This window comes from Ptychodera flava, chromosome 6 (genome assembly GCF_041260155.1).
Source record: "Ptychodera flava strain L36383 chromosome 6, AS_Pfla_20210202, whole genome shotgun sequence".
Classification (NCBI taxonomy): domain Eukaryota; kingdom Metazoa; phylum Hemichordata; class Enteropneusta; family Ptychoderidae; genus Ptychodera; species Ptychodera flava.
In genome coordinates this window covers 3,695,193-3,714,130 of record NC_091933.1, presented here as the reverse complement: position 1 = coordinate 3,714,130, position 18,938 = coordinate 3,695,193, and the positions used below count along the sequence as shown (strand labels likewise).

Genomic DNA, 18,938 nt, shown 5'->3' with positions numbered 1-18,938 from the left:
TTGTGAACGCAGCCTTACATCGTACATTTGTATAAGATCAAGATAAGATTGTTCTCATATGCCTGAATTCAAAAATCCATGGTAACTGTTAGTTCCCTAGTCTTCTATGTGTTGCTCTCTGGCTGGATCTTGTGTACATGTATATTTCACTATCAATTGAGTGTCCTATGACCGAAACTCTTCTTACATGTAAACTACATCAGAGTCAGAGCTACATGTATCACTATCACTGCCAGTATGTAGTAGCAGGGCAGTAGTTGTATTAACTTTTTATTTTGACAATAGTTTTGTTCACTTTATACAATTGCGCTCTTGTTCTACTCCCTACAGCATGTTGAGCTATCCAGCATTTGTATCATTCAATTATCACCAATATTTAGACAAATGGGCTTTGTTGACAAACTGAATATTGTTTTTCAGCATGCTGTAGAGAGACACCAAGAAACTATGTTTGATACATTGCATAGAAATATTGAAAAATTATCAACAGTTGCAGCTCCTGACCCATTACAAGGCCAACTTGTTTTACGAAAATTTAATGGCATTCATAGATTTTTAGATTTTTTCGAGATTAAAGACATAAAATATGACAAAACGGTTCTAGATTTTGTTTAATTATTACTAACATTGGAACCATTGGATGACATCAAAATGTTGGTAGTCAAAATATTTTCAGGTCCCCCCCCATAGGCAGATTAAAACTTTCAAGTCACCCCCCCCCCTCGACCACCCAAAAAAATTCGAATCCCCCATGAATTCTCTCCCCCCCCCCCCCCCCCCCCCCCGCACATACATCATTTTTTGAACGCGGCCTTAAATACATCGGGCGGAAATCTTGTCGCAATTCTGCAGCCAGCAACTTTCCCCGGCGATTTTTGTGGCGAGGAAAGCTTGCTGCAGTTCCGCACCCACAAGTTCAACTTCACGCCAATTTTGTTTGGTGGGAAAGTTGTGAACTACACACCGCAGCAAAACCGCGCGCGAGCTGGCGGCAGTTTTTATCTACTATGATAAAATTAGACGTGATCGTTTACCTTCCAGTGACCAAAAGTTTTGTTCGCAGCGTCGACTGATACATTAGTGTCGTTACCCGCACCTTCTTTTGACGGGCGGTTGATATATCTTGCGTACCTGGCAATGGGCCACGACTGTATTTGAGACACGGCAGCAGACGACGTCTCCGCCATTTTTACTAAAATGATGAGCGGAAAAGCGCCCCTTACGACAGTTTTTTATTCCCGTCAAGTCTACGGATTAGGGAAGGCAAAGTTTCCAGTCAGACGCATTTGACATAAGCCTACATGCCATGCCAAAAGCTGCTGTGAAACACCTCTTGACATTTTAAGACAAACAAGTCCGCTTTTTTAAAATTTGCAAAATTAGGCTATAACCATCTTCAGCTAATATTTAATCAGAATGAGCGCGACTTTCTTCAGAATATTTAGGCCTAGGCTACAACTGCATAAAAATATTGCATTCGCACAAGTGAGAAAAATCAAACATTAGAGTTTTAAAAAAGTTGATAAAAGTCTTCCGTTGAATACTATCAGAGATGCAGAATATCAGAATACTACGACAATTTAATACTCTGGGCCTGACCTATGGATGGGTAAAATGTTACGTTCTCTTAATTCCGATTCCGAATTCCACGTGATGAGTTTATGTTCGTCGAAGCGCGGGTGGATTCGATTAGAAAATTTCGAAGTTCTGCAGATCGCTCCATTTCAGCAACTAGTTGACCGCAGTTTAACAAACAAAAGTTTGACAGGTATAGGGTTAAATTCTAAGGAACATTTGTCACACCATATTGAGGTCAATGTTTGCGGTAGGGCAAATATCCAAGACAGAAAGCAGAATCTACCCGCCGGGCCTGGCTCTATAGGACTAATATTGTAAATCAGAGTTTATGGTCATCGTTTGCGAAAATTGTCATTCGTGCGCATTCTTTCTGAATGTTACCAACCTGATTTTATTTTGTATCAGAAAAGTATTGAGAACCAACGACTCAGTGTTCGGCCTTTCAAAATATGGCTGATGCTGTATACACTTTACTTTACGGGGTTCTATTCGTACTATCAGTGTTATCTGTTTTATCAGTCACCTCAAGGCGATGGCGATTCTTTAGAAAAAACGCCGTTTTGAATTTCTGGTATACCGTTGTTGGCGCTGGATGCATTTTTTCTCCTAGTCTGTACGTAAATATCTTAAGAGATCGGCACTCGTGCATGAGGTGAGTAAAACATTCAATAATACACGGGAAGTGGCCAATCAAGTGCTAGTTCTTGTTGCTGTAAATTTTATTGGTGACATTATTGATAGCTATACGGTAAATTTTATTGATGACATTTATTGACACCTATACAGTATACGGTAAATTTTATTGGTGACATTTTTTGACAGCTATACAGTATGCGGTAAGTGACCCTTTGTTATGTATTTTACATCGGAATACTATGAATGATTCTTTGTTAAAACAATTAAAAAAAGTATACGTCAGTTTGCTCGACTTCAGCTCTGAACTAGCACTTATATAGGACGTTGAATGGACCTGAGCCAAAACCTAGGCGGAGCGTTTTTATGTTCTGTTTTTATGGAATGCCTAGATGCTAATTTTGAAAGATTCCTGCCTTATCGGGAAATGTACTCTGCTACCCTAACCTCAGGTGGCCCAGATTTGCCCAACTGGTACATAGTTATCGGAACGTAATCTGATCATAGACCCTCGAAAATTTCTCGAGGGTCTATATATGATCTGATGCGTTTGTAAAAACAAAAGGACATCGCACCCGTAGACATCGACTAAATCAAGTTACGCACCAGTGTGAGAACGAGGCTTCAGCCTTGTGCAATGCGGTCATTGGCCGAAAGTTCACGACTCGCCCTGGTATACTGGTTCCACCTCATGATAAACGTGGAAGATAACTAGTGTCAATGTAACGAACTCTTTTCATTTTGTCTGGAACGAAGTTAACGGGATTGGCTAAGATGTTCTTCCTGCTTTCGTTCTGAATGATGCAACGCCCGCATCCCATCGTATCATAATGAACAGTGTGGGCCTTACATGTATGGTCTCTTTGGTCCTATTTCGTATTCCGGTCCACCTTCCCTATAATTGCATGAGAAAATGAAAGAAAGGTCCGAAAAAACATTGCCATTGGTCCTACATGGTGTACTTTTATGGTGGCTATTTTCATATAAGGTACCGTTCAGTTTTTACGGCCGGGGGGGGGGCCGGCAAAATCCAGGGGGGGGGGTCATCATAATTTTGGAATCCGCAAAGGGGGGGGTCATCGCTTTTTCACTGGTAGGAAAGGGGGGGTCACCACATTTTCAAAAACATAATACCAACAATAAAGTTCACTTTATGCCATGGCCATGATTGACCCTCTTTACCGGCGGCCACCTTCGGCGGCCCACTACAATAAATATACATTATGTATTACCCATGACCCTCTTAACGGGCAGACGCCTTGGTGGCCCACTCCAATTAGGTTTACTTCATGCAATTGCCATGATTGACCCTCTTTACCAGCGGGCCGCCTTCGGCGGCCCACTACAAAAAATATACATCATGTATTACCCATGACCCTCTTAAGGGCAGACGCCTTTGGCGTCCCACTCCAATTAGGTTTACTTCATGCAATGGCCATGATTGACCCTCTTTACCGGCGGGCCGCCTCTGGCGGCCCACACAATAAATTGACTTTATGTAATACCCCACAGCAATCTTACCGTAAAATTCCCAATTGAAGCCGCGGCTTGTATTAGAAACATTTTTGAGGGACCTCTGGGATCACGCACTGAATAATGGTAATGGCCGTGCGCCTTCAGCGGCCCTGTCCAGTAAAGTCTACTTTATGCAATAGCCATGATCGACCCTCTTTACCGGCGTGCCACCTTTGGTGGCCCACTAGAATAAAGTTGACTTTACGTAATGGCCCATGACCCTCTTAACCGGAGGGCTGCCTTTGGCGAACCACTCCGATAAAGTTTACTTTATACAATGTCCATGGACATGAGTTGTCTATGGAAATGAAGTTAAAAATTGCCTTACAGTCGTCCTAATTAACAGACGTTTCAATGGATGTGGCTGAGAAGTTTGTGCACTGGCATCGAATAAAGTGCGCCGCGTACCGGAGTTCAAATCCAAACCATGCGGGTAAATTTGACATATGGGTTTTGGTTATTTTTCAGGGGGGGGGGTCATCAATTTTTTTTGTCTGACAAAGGGGGGGGTCGTCATTTTTTCACAAAAAATGCAGGGGGGTCTATATTTTTTTGAACACCGGCGACAAGATTTTGCCGGCCCCCCCCCCAGGCCGTAAAAAACTGAACGCTCCCTAATCCGAAGTCAGTTTTACTGGTCATCGGAGTTTTCATCACCCTGCTACAGAACTCCGGAATTCTCTGTTTATAAATGACATAAGACATTCTCCTAATATTGTACAGTTTAATATGAAAGAGTTTATCGAACTGAATACTCCTTTGTATATAGACAGCTTATTTTTACGTTTAACTTATTGTTGCCTATGTCGTTATTGTTGTTATAACTTACTTTGCTTTGACATTTTCGTAAACTTTTTGTGGTTTTCTGCCATTAACTTTGACTATGGCCCAGGTATAGATCAATCAACAGAAACAGATACAATAGAAAGAAAACAACAAAGTAACTTCCAATTTGATTCGACATTCGCGGACAACATAACAACATCTTTAGCTGGATTATTACTTGTTACCTGAACTGTGTTTTTTGGGGTTTTTTGTTTTGTTTTGCTTGCACGAGACACGTGGGAGACGCGTACATATACAGCGCCCCCATTTTAAGGGGACTTGCTGACGAGAATTTGTTTCATTCGAACATCCCGCGTTCAACTTGGAAGCCCTCTTATCAGATGACCACATACGACTTCATCTACATTCAACGCATTGGAGAGCGTGTTGACAGGCTAACGGCAGTTGCTGGCTTTAAGCCCCCGTCTCTCTCACATTCGCATCGGCTATTTTCATGAATAATGGCGTTATTGGTAGCTGTGCAATATCTTGCGACTTGCTTGGTCGGATTTATCATTATCTGGCTGTGTATATGCCAAGTGAACAAGTCGATGCGCTTTCATACCAAGGACATCGCCATGAATGCATGGTACATGGTACTAGGACTATTTGTCCTCCCGTTTACACTGACAAATCCTGGTGATCAGGCGAATATGAGGTGAGAAATCATGAAGATGTGTTTGAGATGCAACGCATGTCTTCATACTTGCAAGCCGCCGCAGTTGCTTGCATTGCAATACATGTATGTAAACATGATTTGTTATGTTGTACCTTCGCCCAAGTTTATCATGCGTATTTTTGCATGGCGTAATAACATCCCCGACATGGCATGGTAATAACGGCGACCGCTATCTATAGTAGTAGTAGTATAGTTATTTATAGTTACATAAGACATGGTTACCCAGAGACAATATTTACAAATTTCCTTCAATCAGTCTGCTGTATCGTATGCCAATTGCACTATCCAACACACAGTGATTTGGGGTAACCGTTCGCGATCGCGCCGCGAGGGATGGGGTGAAATTAATAATTTTCATTTTGTTATATTTTCCTAGCAGAAGGATCAACAGAACTCTGATTCTGTAAAGTGTAAGAAAAATTTCTTCGAAAAGTTTTACTCTTATATGAAATGGTGTTCTGTACAACAACTACAAGTAATTTTTTTTGATAAATGTATGGTACACCTGCCAGGCTGTAATTAAAATGGACAGATAGATGAACATACAGTAAATTTAGCATTGCATACAAATTACAATTTTCGTGCACTCTATCGTCTATGCGTAAGAATCCACCCTTTGAACACTTGTGAAAGGTTTACGATGACAGAGGTCCTCAATAATAGGCGTTGTTTATGTGTACGAGTCATTTGCATATAGCGATTCATCGTCTAGTTTATTATTCGCTGCTAAAGTAAATTCTTTCACAGTTGGACTCCACGATGAAACAAATTATTTGCAGTGAATAACAATAGCATGGAAACAGTATCTTGTAACAGGGTTGTGAAAATTTTGTCTGTATACTTTGGTATAAAGATTGTGTGACCTCCAATGTGTCCTCCAAGCTCTCACGTGCACAGTGGTGCATGGTGCCATGGGGAAGAAAAGGTTGAGAGGCACGTCATGTTCGTGTGATGTTTGTGAGGTTCAAGATGGTATAAAACATAACATAAGTTGTGTATGCCAATGATTTACAGTTTAACATACAATGGGAGTGTGGTGTTTACCATAGGGGACTACTCATAGGCTGTGGTTTGATTTGCATGCAGAGATTCCAAAAATATGTCACTTTAATATCATGTCCTTGAGTGTATCACAAGTTTGTACAAGAACGCATTTTTAAAGAGGTTTTCAAAATCTTGATAACTGTGCTGGATTTCAATATGACATGCAACGGTTGTACATTTCTCTTCACAATTTAAAAAAAAAAAAACTGTGAAAAAATGCTGACTCAGCAGTTTTTACTTTGAGTGCGTTTGAAAAGTATAGCTTTGGTGGGGCATCTTCATTGTTTGGTCAAAAACCTCCTTTTTTGCATACAACTGAAATTCATCTGTAAAAGCAAAATTTAAAAATCTAAAGTCAAATGAAATGGCGATGCTTCATTCTTCATCAGCTTCCAACATCTTTGAAAGCTGAAATTTGCCATAGAGCAATGTTAGCTGTATAAATTCAAAAGGTGCAATTTAAAAATATTTCTAAGTGATTATATGTATCTCAAAAGTAAGATGGCAACACTGGGCAATGTGAACCACAGACTGCACAAAGTATAGTAGAAATAGATATTTATGAAGTCCAAACTTCAAAGTCCTCATAGTTTGATACTTAAACTTTGAGATTCAGTATCAGTGTATTACCCTTTACAGTGTCAATAGAGTGAACAAATTATACTGCAAGTTTGACACAGAATGCAGGCAAATATCAGTCAAAACTTGTTTAAACTGAATCCTTAGGACACTTATTAATAAGAAAGTTGTTCAATTTAAAGAGGAAAGTTTTTCGATTTAAAAGAGGTGTTTGGTTTGTAGAGGTTCTTTATCATGGATCCATTAGAATATGACTGAGAAAAATGTTCAGATTTGACAGGTTTCCAGTTAAGACAGGGTTTCAATCTATGATACATATGACAACATAGGATAGTCCCCTCGTACCCTCTTTGTGAGAACTACCAGTGTAGCCAGTGTTATTATAGGCAAGCAATTTATATACTGTGTGTTTTGAATGCATCTACCCACAGCTAGGCACACAGGCATGAGGGTGGGTGAAGCAAAGGCCAAAGCAGACAGTCTACTGTCAATGGGAAATCTAAAGAAAACATATAAATGAATCCTATCACAATAATTTTGAAAAATCTAGGGGCTCAGTTTGGTCTTCAAGGTCATTAATAGGGGCACCACAGACATTCTGTGATGTCAGGGACCAGTTTTTAATTGCACTCTTTGCTTTGATCATAAAGGGTAATTTTGTTTTTATAATGCAAGTGAACTCATTGATCTTTGTTTACGATGAATATATTAACCCCTCAGCAATGCAAAGAAAAGTTGAACAACTGAACTTTCCAGCCATGTAAACAGTAAAGTAAATTACTTTTAATTACTTCTTCCTCAATTCAACAAAAGTGAAATGAAATAACAATCATTCACCCACAGTTAACTTTTTCACTAAATCAACAGGTTTGCATTTTTTAGCAACTGGATTTTACCTTTTCCATTCACCTACCCCTCCTGTGGGTTAATTGTACTGTCCCTTACACAGTGAGCTGATATGTAAAGTGAGAATATTGGCGGTTTGAAACAATACATTAACAGGTGTGGTTGATTATATTACTCTCTGTATTTAGACTTTGTACGTTGTGTCTGCTAAGTGCTGGTACTAATGTAAAATCTACTGAGCATGTCATAAGTTCACAAGCTGTGACTGAGAACATTGTGTTAATCCCTTGATGATTTTAGCAGACATGATGGGATGGAAAAATCTTGACATGGGTGTCTTTGTGTTAGCAGCTGCTGTGGTCCTCTACTTTCTCTGTTGTTTGAGTAAGGTGGCACGGTTTTGGCTGAAAATCGTGGCAGTAGGTGTGTGGTACATACTGGTTGGAATCCTTGTCATTCCGGTGTCATTGCTGAATCCAGGAGAAATGGCCAATTCAAGGTGAGAGACAGACAGGATCATTCGGCATGATATTATTTAACTTTGAGAATTCAGACTTGTATGTTGACTGGTTTTTAAGGTAAATGTATATGGTTGAAAAACATGGCCCAGTTACTGACATTGTGTTCACCTTTACCTGTGGCTGCAACCTGTGTAACTTCTTGGTAGCAGTATTTGGTTCCTATGGCAACAAACTCTATATTAAAATTACATGAAGAGGTTCAGGTAATGGAAAGAGGACCTTATTAACTAGTTCACTATTTTGAATTAAGAGGGACATATCTGTACCAGATGTAGGTTAGCAGCCTAATTAGCTCTTATCAATTTGTAGTAGTTTTAACTTTGAATAGGTCAAATTAACAAAGTTGTTTTCCCCTAATGTTAACAGTCAACCTGTCTTAGCCTTACAGAGCAATCACCTATTTATAGTGGTCACCTTATGGCAGCCCTGTAACATTTTACATGCTCAAGGTCCTTTACAGAACAGCCACCTCCCTTGTGTGGTCTGAGTAGCCACACAATAATAGACCAGCACTTTTGTTCAAAACCTGTCAGCAAATAAATGACTTGGAATTATCACTGTCAAAAAATGCTTAGATTGCTAGCTACAAGGAAGAAACGAGTCTATTTTGACTGATTTTATATCAGATTTGATGACTGAAACATATTAATTTGTGGATGCATGTGAGTGAAAATGTTATCAGATTAAACCCCCAATTACAGAGCACAATATTGTTACCCCTGAAAGTAATGTAAACAGACATGTTAGGGATGAGAAGCAAGTGAATTGGACTGCACCATGGTATGGTATTGGAGAAAAAGTATTAACCATCTGAGGAGAAAAGTTACCTTGGCTTTCTAGACTGCAGACACATCATATGTATTGTTACATATCATATATCATATATATGTATTGTTACAAAGGTGAACGATTGTCTCAGGGATTTACTATGGATATGATGGGATGCAATTTTCTTGGCAAAACCATGACTGCATAAGTATCTCTCACTGTGTGCAAACTTAATTTGCGACCAAAATTTGCCTCTGGATAAATTCAAATGATTGTTAGCTCTCTCTACGTTTGAAAGAAAAGTTACTTCAAAGATAGACTGTGCAAAAGCAAAGCCTGTGTAATATTGTCCTCTGACCTTTATAAGAGAAATATTTTATGTTGGTTGGTGCCATGTTGTTTATGATTCTGTCTGTATGTGTATGGTATTACGTAATGTTATGTCACAGAGATGTTAGACGTGTATGTTCATATCAATATGATTCTGAACCATTTAAATTCCCCCTCAAAGAAATAATTACTGAATTATAGAGGTCCTGGATTGATGAAAAAACAAACAAAACAGGAAAACATACTATTCAGGACATGATATTATGCTGAAATTTTATGTTCAGACCAATGAGGGTTTATATGATGGATGTAAAGTCCTGACATCAAAACATTACTATGAATTGTTTTGATAGATACCGTAGTGTCTTTTTTCACATTATGAATGACCTGTACAGATTGATACCAAGTATTCCCTTATTATAAGTTGGTAGTTGTGCTAGTGTGAACATACTTAAGCAATGCCAATCTCATTACTATTTTGAATGGTATCACTATGCAGTGTCAGGAACCATAGATCTGCCATAGGCTGTTAGAATATTTTTGTTCATGCAGTTTACAGACATTTGTCATTGTCTTCTATTTGATATTGTCATCAAATGTTTCAAACGGCTTGATTTGAACTCTAATGTTATTCTTTTCAGATTATTCATTTTAAATATTCAACTAAAAGGAGCCATAACACATCTTCATGTGGTTGTTAATTGTTTTTTTCAATTTCTCAGTCTAGTTGTGTCACTTGAATCACAGCAAGTAGAACATTGTTAAAGTTTGTTTAGAATCTCTCTGTAGTTCTGGTATCCCACTTGAAAACTTCCCAAAACTACAGGGAGATTCTAGACAGGAATGCAAAACTGAAAATTTGTATACAATTTTCTTCTTTTTCTGTTTCTCAACAGTTATTTTTCATTTTGGTGTAAAGCACTGTGTACAAAATACATATTTCAATTCAAGATGGACGTGAAAAATAGACATTATTTAGAAAGAACGGAGCCCACAGTGATTTTATCTAACCATCAAAGTGCTCTTGATCAAATTGGTGAGTGAGTAACTCTCTGATTTATCCCATATATTTCAATGCATTAGAATTCTTTGCCATGGTAGAGAGAAAACATTTGAAGTCAAAATTTAACGTCCACACTGTATCTGAACAAAAAGTGGTGCTTGCATCTTGTTTCACATTTAGGATTGATAATAATTGATAACGACACATGATAACATACAGGTACTATGAAGAGAATACTCTGCTGGTCACAAGTTTTAATTGAGTGTGGTTGATGCAGAGACAAATTCTGTTTTTGTAACGGAAAATCAGTGGCAGTATAATTTAACTTACTGTGCTGTATCATTCTCGTTTTACTCTTTCGTGAAGTAATTTTTATTACAATTATATCCAGTCTTGACAGCAAGGAGCCAAAAGGAAAATTTACATTAATTACACCGATGCCACTGATTTCAGTTACATAAACAATTTCTGTGTGCATTAACCTGGCTTAATCAACACTTTTGTGACTATCAGTATAATTGATCAATGTATATTACAGGATAGCTGGGATAAATAAGCAAACAAACAAACAAACATAGAAAATAAAAATTGAAATAATTGACTGAACAACACATTAATATATTCAAGATGTGGCATCAGTATCTCTACTCCCTGGAGTAGTGATACTGATGTTGCATCCTGAATATGTTGCATGTCAGTTATTTCACTTCTTATTCAGTCTGCTTTTTCCTCTAATATTTATTTATTTATCTTGTTTTCTTTGTTTGTGGATTTGTTTGTAGGATTGCTTTTTTAGGTTTTTTATTGTGTTTATTTATATTTTGTGTGTCTGTTTGTTTATCCTAGCTTCCCTGTGTGTGTGGAGGTTCTCACATTTCATATTCTTGAAATGTTAGTGGAAAAGTTTGAAAATTAAGCCTTATACAGATGCCAAACAGACAGATGCTTTTATTGTATGGGTTTAAGATTTATAATTGAGAATTTTCAATATGATGCTTTGTGCTTCTGGATGTGACTGCAAAAATTGCACAAGAATTTGGTGAAGGAAAAATGAAAAGGTGTTGAATGTAATCAACCTGCAAAAAAACTGACCAGGTTAGATGACATCAACAATTTGATTTAATTTAATTTAATTTATCAGTTTTTATCATATTTCTGGCAGGGGTTATGGAAGCCTGGCCAAGTGGTCGGTGTACAATGCTTGCTAAGAGATCACTAATGTATGCTGGTACCTTTGGCATTGCATCCTTGCTGTGTGGTGTGGTGTTTGTGGATAGATTTAACCCTGCCAAAGCCAAGGAATTTACAAAGAAGGTCACAGACATCATCAAGAAAAAACAAGTAAGTAAATACTGGTAAATAGGTGTCATCATTATTGCTGGAAAGATCACATGTACTGTGGGCTGAAAGAAAGATAGAAAGAAAGAAAGAAAAAGAGGAAGACAGATATAAGAAAACATGAAAGAAGTATTTCCTAACTTAAGTGTATCAAAAGTGTAATAACTTCCAACAATTATCTTGAGTGTACAGAAACACAAAGATTTTAGATTTTATGTTCAAAAAACAGTGTTTGTATTTGAAAAGTGTGTTATATTTTTTACAAAAAATCATGAACATTTCTGTTGCAAGAGAGTGTCATCTATCTTTGTGATTACAGATTACATTGCGGCATACATGAAAATATTTTACTCACAGTGTTCTCAAAGTCACATTGTAATGTCAGTGTTGTATATACAAACCCTTTTCTTCAGAATAATTGTTCGTTGTAATTTTCAGACAAAAGTTTGGATCTATCCAGAAGGAACTCGCAGTTCTGGGACAGGCCGGGATATGTTGCCATTCAAAAAAGGTGCCTTTTTCATTGCAGTAGAAGCACAGGTAAGAATTTGTCATGTTTTCAAATTCTTTCATGAAATCTTGTGGCGAAAGTCTGTAGCATTTCACTGGTTCAAAATGTATCTGCTTCCCAGTGGCCTGCACCTTTCACAGCATGTATGTAGCATGTGCAACTTTTGAATTCTTCACATGCTCACCAGTAAAATAAGCAATGTATTAGCATATGTAAACAAGACATCCATCCTCCATTTTATTAATCAGTTCTGTAGATGTTATTAAGAGAAGAATTCTGTTCTTGAAAACAGGTACCCATTACGCCAGTGGTGTTTTCCAACTATAAAGACACTTACAATCCAAAGCAATACAGGTTTGACCCGTGTAAGTTAATGTTTTATCATTGTTCAGTGTTCTTTCAATATCCTATCTTGCTTTCACATTGAACAGTAGTATTGAAGTGTGTATAATCATGAATTGATCATGATTGTTGTTGTACAGGATATTTTCTGTCTGTCTAGAGTGCCTCTGATGTCATCACTGTGGTATAGTGGTTGGTATTTTTCTGTTCATTTGCAATTTGCAAGTGTTGTTCAGGAGTGGGAGAATTAAGGATGTAATCAGTTTTGTACACGACAGAGGAAAATTTCATTGGAATGAGTGAGTCAGAAATTTCAAAGTTGGATAAAGTGCACAATTTTCTTTATCATCAGGTTCTATTTCCAAATGGAATAGTTTGTAAAATGAAAGCTTATTTGAATTTTTTAATTACAGGCAATGTAATCATCACTGTATTACCACCAGTGCCCACTGAAGGCAAAACAACTGATGACATCCCCAGTTTGATGGAAGAAATCCGAGAAATGATGCTGGATGTGTACAGGAAAACTTCCAAAACATGTGAAGAAGACCATACTCAACACAATTTCACAGAAAACCACATTCAACACAGTGCAGCAAGCTAAAACCCAATCATTTTCCTTCTTTTTGCAGCAGCTTTACAATGGAAAATAATTTGATCAGATTTGATATGATTTCTAAGAAAATTTGACTCAGCTTCCCTGATTTCAGTTTAAGTCACATTGCTGAGTTACAAAGTGAAGCCTTTTCAACACTGCTGACTGTAACAAATTTAGTTTTCAGTGAGCAAAGTTAGTTCTGGTGGACTCAAAAATAGGCGTGGAAATGGGTCAAAGTTGGATACATTGTTGAAAGATTGGGCCAGGAGATTGGAGACAGGAATAAGGTATTTAGTATTGCCAAAAGTAATATGTGGTTAGACAACAGTGAAAATACTAAAGACTTTTCAAAATGACATTTCCTTGAGAATTTCATTGATGTTAGGATGCTAAACGTCCACTGTGTAGGCCACGGACTGGTACTAATCAAACATAATCTCTAACTAGCCATGTTTTATGTTATGATTTGCACAAGTACATTTTGTTACCACAGCTTTCTGTTGCTAGGCAATCATTGGACAGCATTGATGCTTCAACAGCCAGCTGTAGGACCATCATATTTGTTATAATCTGTGCTGCCAAATTCATTTGATCCTAGACCAAAGTCTGCATACGAAGTAGTGGTCGTCAGCAGGGAGGGTTGAGTTTAACACGTAGCAGGAATTATATGATAGAGAAAATCCAAGAATTTCCGAATGTTTAATTGATGGGAAATTTTACCCTTCATACTTGTGAGTGAAGTCCTGCAATTTTGAGCATGATTGAGCAAAGTTTCTGAATAATTCAGAAGATTTACAAGAAGCATGTTTATTTTTTATGTAAAAAGGAATGTGTACTTTAATAAATCTGGATGATTTTATCGTGTAAGTCAAAGTTTTTTTAAGTATAGCTATGAAACTGCACACATAGGGAGTGCAATTTGTATCTTTTGAAATCCATCAGGGTTAATATTTAATGTCATATGATCAATTCATCATACTTGAAAATGCTAATCATACTCCAGTACAATAGATTAGCATCATCAATGTCAATTTAACGTGATAAGCAATTCTCTATATGGTTCCAGATTAATTAACTCAAGGTAAACTTATACAATCTTCTCTCTAGGCCAGTGTTTCTTTCAGGTAACTCAATGCAGACTGTCTCAGTTACCTTTCAAAGATACATAATTTGAATATCTGTGAATGCCACACAATAAGCCCGCAGCCCCGACATTAAGGAATGCACACTTCAGAAAAGTCTATCTTTGCAGATTTGAATACTTGGACAGTAGCGTTGCAGTATGGTAGTGGAGCTATGTAAACGGTCTGAAATCACCAAAGTGCGCCTGCAAACTGCGCCGGCGCATTTCAAACTGCGCCCCCATTTTGCGCCGGTATATTGCGCCGCCCAAACTGCGCCCTTACTCTGCGCCATTGCGAAGTTTCAATGTCAAGCACGGTACTAATAGTCTATTTTGGTTTAGTCAGGCGATTTCAAAGAAATATTCATGTTTTTCGTGGGGAATATGGTGAAATGTGTCACTAAAATGCGGAGGATGGGAGTAATTTTTCCGACACGTATGTGAAGTATGTAATAACATCACCCGAGAGGGAAGGTAACTCTGCCAGTCGAGTGTCATTTGCATCGTAAATCGACCTTTGAATCTGTTTGTAGTTTCTACCCGAACCTTGTCGGTAAATACTTTCACAGTTAAAAAAGACGCTAAATTTTACTCTCAAACTATTTCGATGGCCAAATATCTCTGCCATTATACGTTTCGTAGGGTAACTCTATATTCAGTATATGGCGAGAGTGTCCTCTGTCTCAGTGTCTGAATAGGTGGTGCAGCCGTAAACCGGACACTCCATACTCGTTCCCTCCTTTGATCAGAACCTCGTGGACCGTAATTCTTGCTCTAATTCTGCGACCTTTGAATCGTCCAATAATATGACCCCAAATGATAAGGAATGCGACTGATTCTGAGAGACTCAGTTCATAGAAGAGTCAAAGTGCGATCATGTTTGCGACTGAAGTTGAGACACCCATTCGCTTTGTGATGTATACATGTATTTGCGAGTGAATTTGAGACCTGGTCTGAGACTCTCATTTAACGTGCAAACAGCAAATGCGACCGTTCTTGTGACTGACTTCCTGTCGTAAGGTATGTAAGGGTTCCGGAAATCGACAAGTGCATGGCTAAAGTTAGGAGAGCGAATGTTAAGGCTTGAAGTGTACGTGCTCACTTTGAAAGTGTGAGCGATAGTGAGTATGTGAAGTGAACTCGGTCTGTACATAGCATTTATTTCATCACTTTGGTCGAATGAAAACTTACGATCAAAGTCATTGCTAAAACAGCGATACGATCTCCATGGAAGTACAGAGTGCTGTGTATCATGAGCGAACCGCTTAGTGAATTCATCATTGAAGTCCCCGATGGAAATTATTGCAACACACTTATTTTCAAACACCAAGAATATATTCGTCTAAATAAAAATATGAATGAGACATTCATCTTTACATAATGGAGAATAGAATATTATATCTGACTACAAAGAACTTTATTCACTAAATCCCGATGGGTATTTATATAGTTATGTCAAAAACGGGAGTCACGACCGTGATTAGGTATTCAGAGTCAATTAACCTTGAAACTGACCAAACGATAGCACACAATTACATACAATCTAGGTCTAGAGTCCTGTGACACTATGGCGGGTTTCCGAGTCCCTGTCGCGGTTTGGAAAACGACCTGCTGACAGCTGATGACAAACGCGCTCATACTTTTGATCATAGACCCTGGAGCGATGTTTTGATGGATTTCTAGCTTCCTTACCCTATAAACAACTTGAAACTAAAATGAAAGACGAAAAAAGATCCGTGAACGGACGAGAGGTTCCTGTAGAAACTTCAGATATTTACTGAGGCGGATCATCTATTTTTTTACATCCATGGGCGGATCATGGAAGTGAAATTTACCTCAATGGATGGATCAATCGGAGCACCGAGAATATGGCATTTCCCGTTTGATTTGAAACGACAACTGATATCGTGTCATTTAAATACGGGCTTTAATTGTTCATTCATTTTAGTTATTATCGTCGTGCCGTTTTAGAAGATTTTGAGGCGCTAAACGACATTATGTGTTGGTTCATTGCCATGGAATCCTATGTCAACGAAAGGCGGTGACTTTTTCAAAGTTGAATAAAATTTCCTTTCTGGTTGTGTTAGTCAATAAAATCTAAATATTTTTGTTCCCAACTGATCATAAACCCTCGATTCTCCCGTCTATGATTCCATATTTACTGACTCATTCTTTCTCTTCTTTGTCGATCGATAAAAGTAATTTTATCTTCAATACTCTGTCCTAATTTGATAGATGTAACATCTTCACCTATATTGTCATTAGTTTCTATTACCAACGTACAAAAACTTGGGTCTATGATTGCATGAACGGCCGTATTTTATGCATTGGGAAGATATATTCATGTTGCAGTCGGCCCGAAAAAACCCGAGGATGTTTAGGCGATAACAAAGGCGATGACTCAGTTGAATAAAACAAAACGAAATTTTTTTGACATCATATTTTTATCTTGGCATCGGTCGATGTGCGACCATACGCTGATCGCCCATATTCTCCATAAAACATAAAGCTAGTCATAACAATTCTGCGACAAATCCGTGGTGTTTCTCCCCGTGAACGTCCATGAACCCGTAGCCGCGACCATTGTTTTTTTATCTGTTCCGCGCTTGATGATTGGTAGAATTAATGTATCAAAATTTGAAGACACATGTGACTAAATCCTGTGATTGTTAGACAATTGACGGTGTATAGGGGCGAGACGGAAGGCAACAACAATCCAAGGACCAAGCTAGGGAGCATCATGCATTGCATGCTTTCTAACAATGAGCCGCCTGTTTCCATAATATCTATATACCATACGAAATCCGGCTTTGACCAATGTTCCTGTCCTGTTTCGGAGGATAACTTTCGAGCTGCGTAACCGATGTTGAGGTTCAGATATCCGAATATCTTACGTGTTCGAAAGGCTTATTGATTTACAGTGAATACAACTTTTGTATAATTAGTTTACGTGTACATAACCCAGCACAAGGGGCAAAGCCAAATACTGTACTTACCAATACCAGGTTGGAAAATTTCAGCGAGTCGCTCTCATCAGAGGTCGAGGAAAAAAAATATGTCGGTATCGTTGCTCCGCCATGTTTATTGTTGTTTGTGCGACTAGTTTGAAAGTCATAGACTTTCTTAACGGTGAAATTCATATTGCCATTCAATATTTTACACACGAAGTAACCTGTCACCTCCATTCGGTAGCAAAAATGTTTACACAGAATGTTTTTATAGTGAAAACTAGCTCCAGGCCGTGACATGTCTCTAGTTACGAAGAAACTTCGTAAATCAAAATCGACATCAACATTGAGCGGTGATCGTGAACCGTTAAATAAATGTCGGCAAAATAAAACATCAAATGGCCAAACTTTTGGGAGAGAGAGAGAGAGAGAGAGAGGGAGGGAGGGGGGGGGGTTTCTGCAGTCGCGAACTGATCATGGTCTTTAGGATGGATAAATGCAGGGTCTGTTTACAAATTTGCACTGCACAGATATCGAAAATGTACAGATACTTTCCCGAAATTTGACTTATTTTATAACATGAGTAGAACAAAACCAAAAATATTGACGTTACTCTTGGATGTTTGACTCGCAAGTTTGCTAAAGTTAGATTACATGTATACTTATAGAAAATGGTCGCCGTAGTCTTCTGTTCAAAAAATATATATTCTTCAACACCACGTTTCTGATGATCGGTGATGTCACATTTTATTATTTTATAAATATAAATTAATGCACCGATTTCAAACCGTAATTATTTTTTCTTGTCGAATGAGAGAGTTTTTAGTAGTTCTGTAGACAAAACGATCGAAAAGCAGAGTATCTTGGTAATGGCACGACATCTACGCTATCGTTTAGCTGCAATAATTGTACAGTTGCAGCCAGAGCACTGGGTAAGCCGAATTCGGAACGTAATAACGCCAGTTGCAGCGGCGTCCTAGATTGACTGTACCTTTGTCATTTCTGTTGAAGTACACCTATTATTGCTAAAAGCATTGTGGGCTTCATGAAACGTTGTTTCTCTGTACTTGTATACTGGTTTTGCCGTTATATTCCGTGTCGTATAATCTGTTGTTTGCATGTCAACACATTAGCCTGTGTACAACCTCCAGTGCACACTAATCGTGACCGTAATTTACATAGACATAAACATTCGATCCCGTCCGTGAATGTCAAAGGTGAACGGGATTAACTTGATCCCGGGTATCAAGTCCCTGGCCTTTAATGGAGATGCAAAATTCACAAATTTTGACTGCTGCTGAAGCCATATCCTTCACGATACCGCCAAGTGAGTGTAATCGTCCCATGGTCTTGTACCTCCAAGACTCCATTCTGAAAACATGTCAAAAATCTTACTGGCGAAAGATATATTTTCACACCTTATTGAAAGAAAATTTCTTTACTGCAAGCTCCTGTTTGAGAAGTAACTTATGGTACTGTCCGCTAACTACCTCCATGTGTCCACGTACGTATGTGCGTAGTCTCAAAACAACTACTATTAAGCGTAACTTGTTGCAAATTCACGTCATTTTTCGAGCTGCATTTTTTAGGGCACGGATATTAATATCTACAGTCTACACTGCTAAAGCGTCCTGCTACGCAAGTGCGATGCGACTACTCGATGTTGTGACACTCGGAGGAAGTGTTTTGGCGCAGAGTAAGGGCGCAGTTTGGGCGGCGCAATATACCGGCGCAAAATGGGGGCGCAGTTTGAAATG

At 38.4% G+C, this 18,938-nt stretch overlaps 1 protein-coding gene across 3 annotated transcripts; it reads left to right on the top strand.

The window, feature by feature from the left end:
- Positions 1–4,851: 4,851 nt before the first annotated feature.
- On the top strand, positions 4,852–13,977 carry LOC139134610 (1-acyl-sn-glycerol-3-phosphate acyltransferase alpha-like). Of its 3 annotated transcripts, none has more exons than XM_070701534.1 (7): positions 4,911–5,209; positions 8,051–8,198; positions 10,215–10,354; positions 11,484–11,662; positions 12,098–12,199; positions 12,463–12,535; positions 12,926–13,977. In XM_070701534.1, exons 2-7 carry the CDS (start codon positions 8,185–8,187, stop codon positions 13,114–13,116), a joined length of 699 nt encoding a protein of 232 aa, XP_070557635.1. In that variant the 5' UTR covers positions 4,911–5,209; positions 8,051–8,184; the 3' UTR covers positions 13,117–13,977. The 3 variants fall into 3 exon arrangements, with proteins under 3 accessions (XP_070557633.1, XP_070557635.1, XP_070557634.1); XM_070701533.1 differs by having other exon boundaries at positions 5,074–5,209; positions 8,003–8,198; XM_070701532.1 differs by lacking the exon at positions 8,051–8,198 and having other exon boundaries at positions 4,852–5,209.
- The last annotated feature ends 4,961 nt before the right edge of the window (positions 13,978–18,938 follow it).